This window comes from Poecilia formosa, unplaced genomic scaffold (assembly GCF_000485575.1).
Source record: "Poecilia formosa unplaced genomic scaffold, Poecilia_formosa-5.1.2 Scaffold5, whole genome shotgun sequence".
NCBI lineage: Eukaryota > Metazoa > Chordata > Actinopteri > Cyprinodontiformes > Poeciliidae > Poecilia > Poecilia formosa.
Genome location: NW_006799944.1, coordinates 3,713,754 through 3,725,123, shown reverse-complemented (window position 1 = coordinate 3,725,123; position 11,370 = coordinate 3,713,754). Strand labels below are relative to the sequence as shown.

Sequence of the window (11,370 nt, the reverse complement as noted above, 5' to 3'; positions counted from 1 at the left end):
TTAAATGTTTTTCATTAATTATTTAGGAATTAGTGTTTCTATGTCTGAATAAACAGTGGAAAACAGTGTAGTACCCAAAAGTATTTGCTTTTTCCTGCCTGATCCATTTTCAAAATGACTTTGTCATGGTTTTTAGATTGTTTTTATTTTCTAATTACATTGCTGTGCATGACGCACATTGATTGCACTGGATTCATGATAATAAGAGGGTTCATATAAATTTTATAAGCACTGTTTGTCTTTTAACATCACCCTTTAGTGACAACATGCACTGGAAATGACAAAATTTATCTTAAAATCAAAAGTCAAAACTGTTATGTTAATCATCCATGCACATTACTATTTTTTATTTTTTTTTGCATATGTAAAAGGAGAATGTTAAAATTATTGGTAATTTAAAAAAAAACAAATGCAAATTGTGAGGATAAAGTATTCCAATGACTTACAGAAAAACATTATTATACTTATTTTACTTATTCAATGGCACTCTTGTAGTTCCATAGAATTAATCTATCCAATGATGTCAAAACCTAAATGGGTCAAAGTTAGGACATGTAAAGCAAAGTGAAAGTGAACTAAAAACTGACCCTGCTGAAGGTTTCTATATGAGTTGATGTTTGGCGATATGTTGTCAGTCCAGTTTTCATACTTTCATTCAAAGCCTTTGGCTGCATGCATTGTGCACTCTTTAATTTGCTCCTCAAGAGATTAAAATAGTTCTCCGAAAGTGGTTAGAGATTGAGGACAGGCTGCTATTCAGATCAGTAAACTTTCAGGTGGGAAGTTAGAAAATCTGGTAACTTTGTGTCTAAATCCAAACTTTGCTGCTTATTTACTGCTCTGTTCATTGGATTTCTTGACTTGGATTACCAGTATATATATATAGAAAAAATTAAAAGCATAAGCTTTAGATGAGATTATGAAAATGAACGCAATGTCTATTAAGACACTTGCAGAATTAGTGTTTATGGCTATGAGAATATGCTGCTTTATTCCTAATCCAGCGTACTTTGTTTTTGCTTTAGTCGTGGACGATGTTCTTCAGGAACTGTCCCTGCAGCATTCCTTTCATCATGCGTGGCATCGTCTGCAGTCTGCTGCACGTTGCACATGGAGGACAAACGCGCAATGTCTAAGTGGTGAACAAACATTTATTGCTGGCATTGATTTTCAATTGAGCTGGGGTCGCAGGCACCATTGTCTTCAATTAAGCCCCCCTACCCCGCAGCAGAGTAAATCACACAAGATTTGACCCATGACCTTCTTCTAAGCGTCTGTGACCTTGTGCTTTGCTGTTTTAACTGCCTCCTGACGGCAAATACAAAGAAATGAAAAGACTGCATCAGATCTCTGCCTAATTCTTCATTGAGGAAATGATCAGAATCACAAAGTCGGATAACAAATTCATAATCTTTTATTGTACACGATTTCAAGTGTGCTCATTTTACATGGTTTAGCTGGACATTTTTACAGGGTGTTCAGAAACTTAGAAGCATCGGACGTGTGAACGCAGAAAATCGATCGAGATATTAAAATTTGTAATTCTGATTCAGTTCATTTGATCCTGATTGTTTCACGTTTTTATTCTTTTACACTTTTTAATTCAAATAATATATTCCTTAGAGACACTGCTGGAAGGCCTGGAGAGATAAAAGATTTGCTATTTTTACGAGTAGATTTCAGTTAGTTGTTTTTGTTTTGTTTTTTTAATGTAGAATTTTAAATTCGTTTTTGAACAATTATATGTAAGGAATAATGGCAATAATCGCAGGCCGGAAGTCTCATTTCATTTGAATTCTAACCTCTGACTTTCCAATCCTCCTCTGTGGGACATCATCTGCACATGCTCAGTCCGTCCCCCCACCTCCCCCAACTTTAAACAAATGTTACTTTATTAATCACAGCATGCAGGTCTGGTTGAGAGAAGTTTGTGTGTGTGTGTGTGTGTGTGTTTTTCAGACAGGGTGCGGCCCCAGTCTTAGCACAGAAAAAGCCCTGCGGTGTTTGCGCAGCAGCAGTCGGATCTTATCGTCGTCTGAGTCGGGGTCCAGGGGCTTGTTGTACTCCTCGTCCTCCACCTCGTTTTCCGAGGCCTCCCCGCCCTGTCCGGCGTGCGTGGCCTGCGTGGAGCTGGGCTCCGAGGCGCTCTTCTTCCTCCACTTGGTGCGTCGGTTCTGGAACCACACCTGACGCACACACACAGCCTTGTTTTCAGCAGAACAACACCTAAGCTCGTATAGTGGCAGTGGTAGGTATTGCGGCACTTCCGACAGGTGCCGTAAGGTGCCACGGCCTGCCACTGCCGTCTCTCCTTGTTTTACCGAGAGCTCCACAGTTGCAAGTCGAAACATGCGCATCCTGTTCAAAGGAATTAGAGGGCTGCAGAGCAACGGAATTCACTTACCGGACCTTTTTCTCCCCCTCGTTACTTCCGTGAACTCATTCCCACATGATTTATAATTAAACACTCTAAATAGTAAGGTGACGACAAAAAGACCTTTCAGCCTAAAGTCTTGCAGTTCAATGGAAAAGGAAGGGTTTGGATGCTGTCATTCTAAAACTGAGTTTTCCACTTATTTTGTGGGAATGTTTAATTAACAGTGGCATTTTATTCAAATGTAAAATGCCACTTATGCCTCTTTTCAGAGGTACAAGTCTCATTTAAACAAACTTAGACAAACGAAATACATTTAATCCAAGTCTGCCTGGGGGTATCAATAACTTGGAACTTAACTACACATAAACTGCAAATAAAATATGAAAAATTTGTGAGCTTCCAGAGCTTTATTTGTGATTTTCACAAACAGGTTCCACAAAATAAAAAATGTTGTAATCACAAATTCTATTAGAGATTCAGTCCTTTTTAAATTTTCTGCCGACCAGCCAGCATGACACCAAGCAACAGAAACCTTGTTTGAGGCACAACAGCCACAACTTCTTTTTTTCTCTACTGTAGCCCCTTGATAGAATGGCCCCCTGGGCAGTGAGCCGTAGCGCTCATACGTAAACCCATCATTGATCAGCAAATACGAAAAAATACGAGACATTTTTAAAAGGAGTAAAATGAGAATCTCAGTCAAAAGCTGGCTGTAATTATAATAAGTGGAGAAACTCACCTTAACTTGTGACTCAGTCATTCCCAGAGAATAAGCCAGTCTTGCCCTCTCTGGCCCGGCCAAGTACTTGGTCTGCTCGAAGGTTTTCTCCAGAGCAAATATCTGATGTCCACTAAATGTTGGTCTGGTGTGTTTCTTCCTGTTGGGCATTTCCCCAAGTGGACCACTGCCTAAAAAAGTATAAAGCAAAAGAACAAAAAAACAGTGCAGGTTTGGCTTATTGTTTCAACAATTTGGACAAAGTTTGTTTTTTGTACCCAATTTTGAAATAATAATAAAAAAAATTGAATAATTTTGAATGTTAAAACTGACTGTCATGATTACACGCTGGGGATTTCAATTCAATTCAAATCACAATTTATTCCCGAACGTGACAGAAAAATGCTGAATACAAGTTCTAATGTAAAGTGAAAGTACAAGGTAGTTTTCTTTCTTTCCAGATGTTTTGCTAAAACAGTGACGTTACAGCTAAACATTTTCATTTAAAACGAAACTCTAGTGAAGTTTAAGTGACTGATCCTGGCAGCCTGCTCTTGTTGAGACCTGTCAAGCTGACGCAAGTTTCTGTGCGCTGATGAGGTCGACGCCGGAACCCTCTGCAGACTCACCGCTGGTGCACTGTTGTCTCCCTCCTCTCCAGTCACAGCTGCTCTCTGCCCAGCAGCTCATACTACGACCCTTCATGGGGCACTCCGCGGCGCTTTTGGAGAAGCCCAGCGAAGGGTTGTAGTCTCGGTTGTAGTACATGGACGTACTGGTTACGGAGGGGCCGAACCCCCCCATGGGGGAGTACCCAGACAGCAGCGTGGTGGTGCCGGTGGAGCCGACCCCCACCATGGATCGGCTCAGGATGTCGCTGATGCCGTGGGGCGTCCCCGGCTGCAGCTGGGTGTTAAGGCCCGGGTTGAGTTTGTAGAAAGAGTTGGGGACCGAGTACTGGCACACCGGTGCCTTAAGGTCTGAGGGGAACTGGTTCAGGCTGTTGTTGAAGAGGAAAGAACCCTGGATATTCGGATCCATGGGAAGTTCTCCAAATCTTTTTATTTTTTCCCCCCTCCCAGCGTCAGGAAAACATCCAGTAAGATCCGAGCTTTGGAGAGGCCTCTGGTGGCCCCCGAGGAAAACGTTGACAGCCGCAAAGCGGAGTCGAGATGCTGGAGCACCAGCTAGCTTCTTAAAGATTTAGTCCAAAAGCAGGAGTCCTAACATGAACTCTTTCAAAGTCGCCTGAGAATGCACCATGCAGCGCCCATCCTCAGTTTTGCATGGGATAGCTCCATATCTGAAGCCTTCTGGAAACAGACCTCAGCTATGTCCTACAGATGCATGCCTCCTGCTGGCCGTCTCTTCAGAAATCATAAATACGCAGAATGTGGAAATGGAGTGGTTCCTTGATAAAGATGGCCCGCATTAGAATGCAGCCGGGGATTGGCCTGGGCCTCACAGCATTAATGCCCCTCCATTGGCTCCACGGTGAGGGCCGAACATTTTATTGGACGGCAGCAGATTAATAGTTTTTTGAACAGATGGAGTGGGAACAAGTAGATTTTTTGATGGCCTGCCATGTCTGACCAAGTGTGTTGCTGCGAGAGCAAGCAGAGGAGGAGGAGGAGGAGGAGGAGGAGGAAGGGTCCTCTCCTGGTTTGAATGAAAATATGTAGTCATATATATACATATTTTAAAAAATGTAATGATAGATGTAAAACTCTTTTCACTAGATTACATACATTCAATATGAACGCCATGTTAAGTTGGGCTTTTAATTATGCATTTGAACTTATGTTTTTTGAGAGGAAAATGGTTATGAAACAACTCCAAATGCTTTTAAAAACAGGAACTGAGTCAACAAGTTTGAGTTTATTGTGGATTTTCTCCAATCCACACAGGCTTAAAATTATGCACATCAAATCAAATATATTCTTAAATTCCCAAGAAGAAATTTTGTTGATAATCTATAAGCAAGTTGCAGAAAACTCCCACACACTTTCTGTAACGATCAGAGAGCTTCTGACATAATTCTGGATATGTCACTGGCACGAGTTTGAGAGGAAAAGTTATTTATTAAAGTAACTAAGTCCAAAACTGACAAAACAAAGGCAGCAGACTGTAGAAAATAAACCCAATGCTTGTCTTAGAAGGTCATTAAAGTTGTCTGTTGCATAATAATGCCACTTTCTGTATTTCTTTCCTTTTTTTGATGAATGATATGTAAAAAATATACAGACTTGTCATAATATGTGTTATAGTTTTATATGTTATTCGCTAACGTATACATTGTCAGTGATTCATTTTTGCTCTTTTATTTTTTTTAAAGACGGTTCTCTCAGATGGCAACATATACAATGATTACTCAAGATGAGTCCGGTCCATAAATTTGTCTTATGTGCACATATCTGATTCTGAGCTGTGCTGCCTGGTTTTCACACTTTCATCTGTCAAATGAGCTTTTGGAAGCACATCACCTGGAGATCTCTCCAGACAGCTGATGTGGGGCACACTGTGCTGGATGCATATCCATATGCTGAGTTAATAAACAATAAGACAATAAAGACATCTCAGGTCTTATCTCAGGTGAACTGTGAAGGAGGCGTTGACAGCCTCAGGAAGAGGCTCTGTGAATAACATCCCCATATTTTTACGCCTGGGTTCCACATGGCTCACGAAATAGGCTGGAAAATCTTAGATGGAGTCAGTGGTTGCATATTAGCCGAATAAAAAAAATAAAAAAAAAATAATCGAGAAGCCAGTTGAGTGCCCAGAATAACTTGCAACATCCTGCATAAAAAACTCCCAAACTGGGCCCGTACCGTACAGACATGTTGAAAAATTAAAATGTAGCGAGTTCTGAATGCTACATAAAAAGTTGTGGAAGACTCTCTCTCCTCTGAAAGCGAAACCACAGCAGATTTCAAATTTTTTCAAAGTTGGAAATTTTGGAAAGTCCCAGCAAAGTGGGCGGAGCCTAGAGACACGACTGAGCGTGGGGATGGAAGAAGCACTGTTGTCATCTTATGTACTTTGTCGCTATATTTATCAACTTTTCAGACCCGTCTAATGACTTTTTTTCTTTTCTTTCAACATAACTAGTGATACATTTAGCGACGTTTTTCTGTTGTTGGAGACAGCGGGGGCTGCCGGGAGCCTCCCCCACTTCCCAAACACTGTCCTCCGTCCTGTACCGTTCTCTCGCCAATCCAAGCGTGTCCACGTCGTCACACAATTACAAAGATGGTCATGTTCAGCTTGCTATGTCAAATCCTGAATCGCCACCGGGTGGGGCCCGGGTCTGAGTGAGGTGGCTTAATATACCCGGACGCCGGGTTATGAGGAAGCAGTACCAAGCTGTACCACAGCAGTCAGTGGGCACCGAAGGAGTCCAGCATGTTTTAGGTAAAATATTACCAAACTAAACAAACAAAAAATGTCAAAATTCGCAGAGATAAAGATTTGACAGAGTTAATTTTGACGCGATACTTTAGAGTTTGAGTCCAAAAGATAAGCAAATAGATGTTTTAAGAGGCCACTATATCGAGAAAAAAAATGTTGTATTCGCAGAACAGCTTAAACATTAACAACGCCGCACTATTTGTCTTTCTAGCAACAGTATGAATGCTTAATGTTCATGCAGGGGATAAAAGGAAAAAGCTACGGAGAACGCGCGTTTGTTTCATTTCACTGATAAAGATTAAGTAACTCCCCGTGCTAATTAGAAAATGTAGGTAAATCCCGAAAAGATTTTATAGTTTGTTTGGTAGGGAATTATTCCATTGCTTTATGGCCCGTGCTTTTCAGGAGTTATACGGTTTTGTTGAGTTTCATAATGACTTGTGACCATGAAGCTCATGTGATCTTGTTTCCTGTAAATCACGGAATGTTTAGCCATCCTATGGAGGTAATCGAAATAAACACTGTTCATTAAAAAAAGAGTTTATGTGTATAATAATAATAATAATAATAATAATAATAATAATAATAATAATAATAATAAAGAAGCAAAATCCATTGAAAGGATTTCAGTTTTCTTTTAAGATTGAAACCTAAAATTATACTTAATATGTTTCCACCTCTCTTTACAGTTTCCTGTAATGCAAGTTCTGACAGTAAACAGCTGCCATGCACGAAGCATTCCGCAGTTTGCACAGTGAGACGAGACAAGTCAGATAAAAACGTCTCTTAGCCAGATGCACAGCCATACAGTAAATTTCCAGTGGATCTCTCACACAGGATTTACTGTACATGACAGATCGCACATGGCCCAATCAGAACCATTTCTGCATATCCTTTCTTAGCCAACACATCTGAGTCAACCGCTTTCTGAGGAAAAAAAAAAAAAAAAAAAAAAAAAAATTACACACAGAGTTGAAAGCTCAAATTATGACACAACTGTGCGGAGTCTGTCAGAGCTCCCATAACATGCCCAATGTTTTGTGGGAATTTTCCAACATGATATCTGATATCAGTTTCTATTCTATTCTATTCTATTCTATTCTATTCTATTCTATTCTATTCTATACTGTTTAGTTTTTGCTTTTTCTTTTTCTCACCAAAATAAGTCACATAATCACATGATTTGAAACATTTGTAAAAGTCATAAGTTACCTGAATAAATGAAAGAAAGGTAGTTTTAAATTTAACTTAAAATCTTTTTCGGTGGGGATTATTACTTTAATTTCAACCCGATTGTTGTCAAAGCTCTAAAAAAAAAAAAAAAAAAAAATGTTGTTGATAAAATCTGTTTAGTGATATGACGTAGGCTAAAAGGAGGTGAAATTAGCAAAACATTGTCTTATTATATTATATTATATTATATTATATTATATTATATTATATTATGAGGGGAATTGCCAGCCTGATCAGAGGTCATTGTTTCAGCTGAAAGGAGAACTTGGAGATGCATCTGTGAACAAATTTAAAATTGTCTTCAACATAAGTTAGAAGCAAATGGAAAACAATAGTTAAACATAATGGGAATTACCAAAAATAAAAGAAGCAATGACTAAAAGGTAAATTACAAACCTTTTTTCTTTTTTTTTCAAAAGTTCTAAAAGAAGTCACATGAGAAAGTGTTGGGTAAAATTCCAGTTTGATTCTGACCTCCCACTGTCCCGCCCCCTTCCTCTTTTCATTCACTTACTGAGTGGATGTTTTGTTTTCCAAACCACATGTGCGCTTCGCTTTAAAGCAGGTCAGAACACTCCCACTTGATCATAACCAAACCGCAACACAGACGAGAGAGCACAGCTCCCGTGTCGACATATGAAAGATTGCATCTGCTCCAAGATGAGAGAGGACCACAATAATAAGACTGGTAAGATTTCTGCAACTTGTCTTCATTTCATATTTGAATTGAAAATGCCTCTTTTAGGTTTAAAAAAAACATTTAAGGATGTAAGATGCTTTTTGTTTATGAAAGTAGGAAAAAAGCTAAAATTACAAAATCAGAAAATGTGCGTTTTATAAAACAACAACAACAACAAAAAAAGCAATCCTGTAACTTAAACTCTTAAAGTTACTGAAAAATGAGAATAGCAGGGAAAATAAGCAGAAGCAACATAAGTTGGTTGTAAAACAGGTGGTAAGAGAAGACTTATGGAGACTTCAAACAACTCCATAATGTAACTCCTGGAGCAATAAACTGTGTATAGTAGAAAACTGGAAACGTGATGTTAGATAGGAATGTTTATTGACCAGTACGCAGTGAGTTGGAATCTATGCCGGGGGATTTGTAGATGACTCACTGTAAGATCTAGAAGCGTTGTAAAAGACGCGGCAAATATTTCTAGCCTAACCTGATTTCAACAATTAGTGTATTAAAGACAAGTCCTGACATGCATGGACTCCAGCAGGTCACTCTGCACACCAGCACTACCCATGGTTTGAAAGCCAAAATGTGCAATCCGACCGCCGCTTCCTCTGGTGGTAATGTGATAAGGAAATGAAAGTAAACAAAAGCGCTTGAGGTCAAGATTGTGTCGGGACGTTCTGAGAATCCTGTGAGAGAGAAATGAGCAGCAACGCAGATTAACCCGTTTTATTTAGTTTGCAGATCACCTTTAGGTAGATTTACTCACGATTTCTTGTTCTTTGCTGACAAAGTCTTACGCAACTGCTTAAGTTGTGCTTAAACAGTCAGGCCTGCAACAAGATCAAAAGTAGACAGCAGGAATATGAAGTAAATGGGATTGTTCTGAACTGAACTTGTGGTTTATGAAGATCACTTGTCACTGTAAGTCAAATCATTTTCTTGCACTCACTGCAAGCTAATAGCAATTATCAAATGGGAAGACTGCCAAACCCTGACAGACCTGTCAAAGTGAAACCAAGCGTGGCTGCTATTGTATAATATGTTTACAAATTTATCTGCAGCTAAACTTGTTAAACTAGTAAAGTTCGGTTGACTATCCCTGCTGCAACCTTGCAATCCATAAAGGGAGACATTTACGTTGAAGGTTTTACTGTCTACCTGTCAGGATGTTGTGTTAAACTACGTGTCCTGGTTTTATAGTGCAGCTCCTGTTTTTGTGTAAATGTAATAAACATAACCTGTTGATATCACCATAAAGTTTTAATGGTGATTTTCTTTCCCCGCAGATCCAAAGATGACCCACAAATGCGACTCCTCTTGCCTCGGCCCCCTGACCTTCCATCCCAGGGTCCTGGGAGACATGATCTGCCTGAGCGAGGGCGGTCGACGTGCCGAGAGGATTAAAGACACTTTCAAAGGTGGTGTTGTTTTCACAAGACGCTGTGTGAGGATCAGCGAGAGGATCCGGGTGCTGGTGGAGAGGCAGGTGCCACATTGGCAAGGAGCCATGCGCGTGGGCTTCACCAACGTTCGCCCATCGACCAGATCTTTGCCTCTGCCCCCGATTTCTATGCCCAACCTCACCGAAACCTCGGGTTACTGGGCCACCCCTGTGCTCGAGTCCTACTGTCAGGAAGGTTCTGCGCTGGAATTCTGGGTCACAGCTGACGGCGACATATGTCTGAAATTTCAAAACTCCAGGAAGCAAAGGATAGAAGCGAAAGTGGATGTCAGAAAGCCTCTCTGGGCCATGATTGATGTCTACGGCCAGACTTGCTCCGTCTTCCTTCTAGGTAACTTTTAACACACCCACGTTTTGCTTGACTAAGAGCCTGATCTTCTTGTTCTTTGCAAAGGCTGTGGCATACACTAAAAATATCAATAATTCTCTGAATTATTCCCTGCTGCAGGCTCAAAGACAAAGGGTTTTCTTTCCAAGAAAAGATCTTGCCCTTTACCTAAGCCTCCCATCAGACGGCCCTCCACTTTCAGTCTTGAAAATACGACGCCGAGTGAAAACTCTGATGACTGCGTCTCCTGCCTGAACATGGAAATCCCAGCCGGTACGTTTTCTGCCAACGTCATTTGATTTTTTTTGTTTTTGTTTTACCCATTCAAGTGAACGATGGAGTCACCCGAATGTCTCGTAATTGTATTGTTTTTTCTCTCTTCTGCTCACAGATGACCTCTGCGTGGTGTGCATGGTGCGGCAGAAGGACATCACGCTGCCCTGTGGCCACCGCTGCCTCTGCAGTCACTGCACCCCCAAAATCCTGGTGCAGTTCGGTACCTGTCCGCTGTGTCGACTGGAGATCAGCTCTCCTACAGTGACGTAGAAGTGACCCTTTGGAGCTGGCTGATCGCCAAACCTGCTGCAGGAAGCATCAAATGCAAACTAGTGACAGACTGTAACACTAGAGACAGCGAACACTGAATGTGTCCTGGTACAGAAGCCAGTAATCGGGGATTTCTGAAGGAAAAAAAAATCCCCTGAGTGAAGTAAAGCCAGGATTTTAAAAATGAATAAACCTGAATCTAGTACAGGAGTAAAGGTTCTGAGATGCTACTAGTGTGTTTATCGTTGCTAATGATTGCTTTTTAAAAAAGACAAAATCGTTTTATTTTTCTAAAGCACTTTTTTTGTTGTTATTTGTAAAGTCTTATTTGGACTCAGGATGTTATTTAAATGGTAAATATAATACTTTGTAAGTATTTTTCAGGGATAAAATGTATATAATTCAGAATGATTTTTTTGTATTGTTGTTATTATTGCAAACTGTGGACATAAAAATAAACCACACTACATTCAGAAGATTTGTGTGACGGGATGCTTGTTTCAATTAAATGTCTGACAACAGTATCGACTTAAACCTATTTGACTTCCATAAAGTCCTTCAAATATTAAAGAAAACCTGCGTCGCAGTGGAGTTGAAGCTCTCCGATATGGGA

General features: G+C 40.3%; 2 protein-coding genes across 2 annotated transcripts; one reads left to right on the top strand and one right to left on the bottom strand.

Annotated features, from left to right (window-relative positions):
* Positions 1-1,398: 1,398 nt before the first annotated feature.
* nkx6.3 (NK6 homeobox 3) lies at positions 1,399-4,695 on the bottom strand. The gene is made up of 3 exons (XM_007563829.2): positions 3,725-4,695; positions 3,117-3,286; positions 1,399-2,186 (listed from the first exon to the last, which is right to left on the bottom strand). The coding sequence occupies exons 1-3, from the start codon at positions 4,134-4,136 to the stop codon at positions 1,956-1,958; spliced, it is 813 nt and encodes a 270-aa protein (XP_007563891.1). The 5' UTR covers positions 4,137-4,695; the 3' UTR covers positions 1,399-1,955.
* Positions 4,696-6,400: 1,705 nt separating this feature from the next.
* On the top strand, positions 6,401-11,216 carry LOC103146072 (E3 ubiquitin-protein ligase NEURL3-like). Its single transcript, XM_007563809.2, has 5 exons — positions 6,401-6,506; positions 8,299-8,424; positions 9,708-10,214; positions 10,332-10,484; positions 10,603-11,216. The coding sequence occupies exons 2-5, from the start codon at positions 8,373-8,375 to the stop codon at positions 10,755-10,757; spliced, it is 867 nt and encodes a 288-aa protein (XP_007563871.1). The 5' UTR covers positions 6,401-6,506; positions 8,299-8,372; the 3' UTR covers positions 10,758-11,216.
* Positions 11,217-11,370: the final 154 nt, after the last annotated feature.

What these genes read in the sequence shown, in the direction of transcription:
- nkx6.3 (XM_007563829.2), bottom strand. Translation starts at nt 4,136, where the DNA reads ATGGATCCGAATATCCAGGGTTCTTTCCTCTTCAACAACAGCCTGAAC. An exon ending in GAGACAACAGTGCACCAGCG is followed by an intron (nt 3,287 to 3,724) that starts GTGAGTCTGCAG and finishes ATACTTTTTTAG; the next exon opens with GCAGTGGTCCACTTGGGGAA. An exon ending in TGACTGAGTCACAAGTTAAG is followed by an intron (nt 2,187 to 3,116) that starts GTGAGTTTCTCC and finishes TGTGTGCGTCAG; the next exon opens with GTGTGGTTCCAGAACCGACG.
- LOC103146072 (XM_007563809.2), top strand. Translation starts at nt 8,373, where the DNA reads ATGAAAGATTGCATCTGCTCCAAGATGAGAGAGGACCACAATAATAAG. An exon ending in TTGCTCCGTCTTCCTTCTAG is followed by an intron (nt 10,215 to 10,331) that starts GTAACTTTTAAC and finishes TCCCTGCTGCAG; the next exon opens with GCTCAAAGACAAAGGGTTTT. An exon ending in GAACATGGAAATCCCAGCCG is followed by an intron (nt 10,485 to 10,602) that starts GTACGTTTTCTG and finishes TTCTGCTCACAG; the next exon opens with ATGACCTCTGCGTGGTGTGC.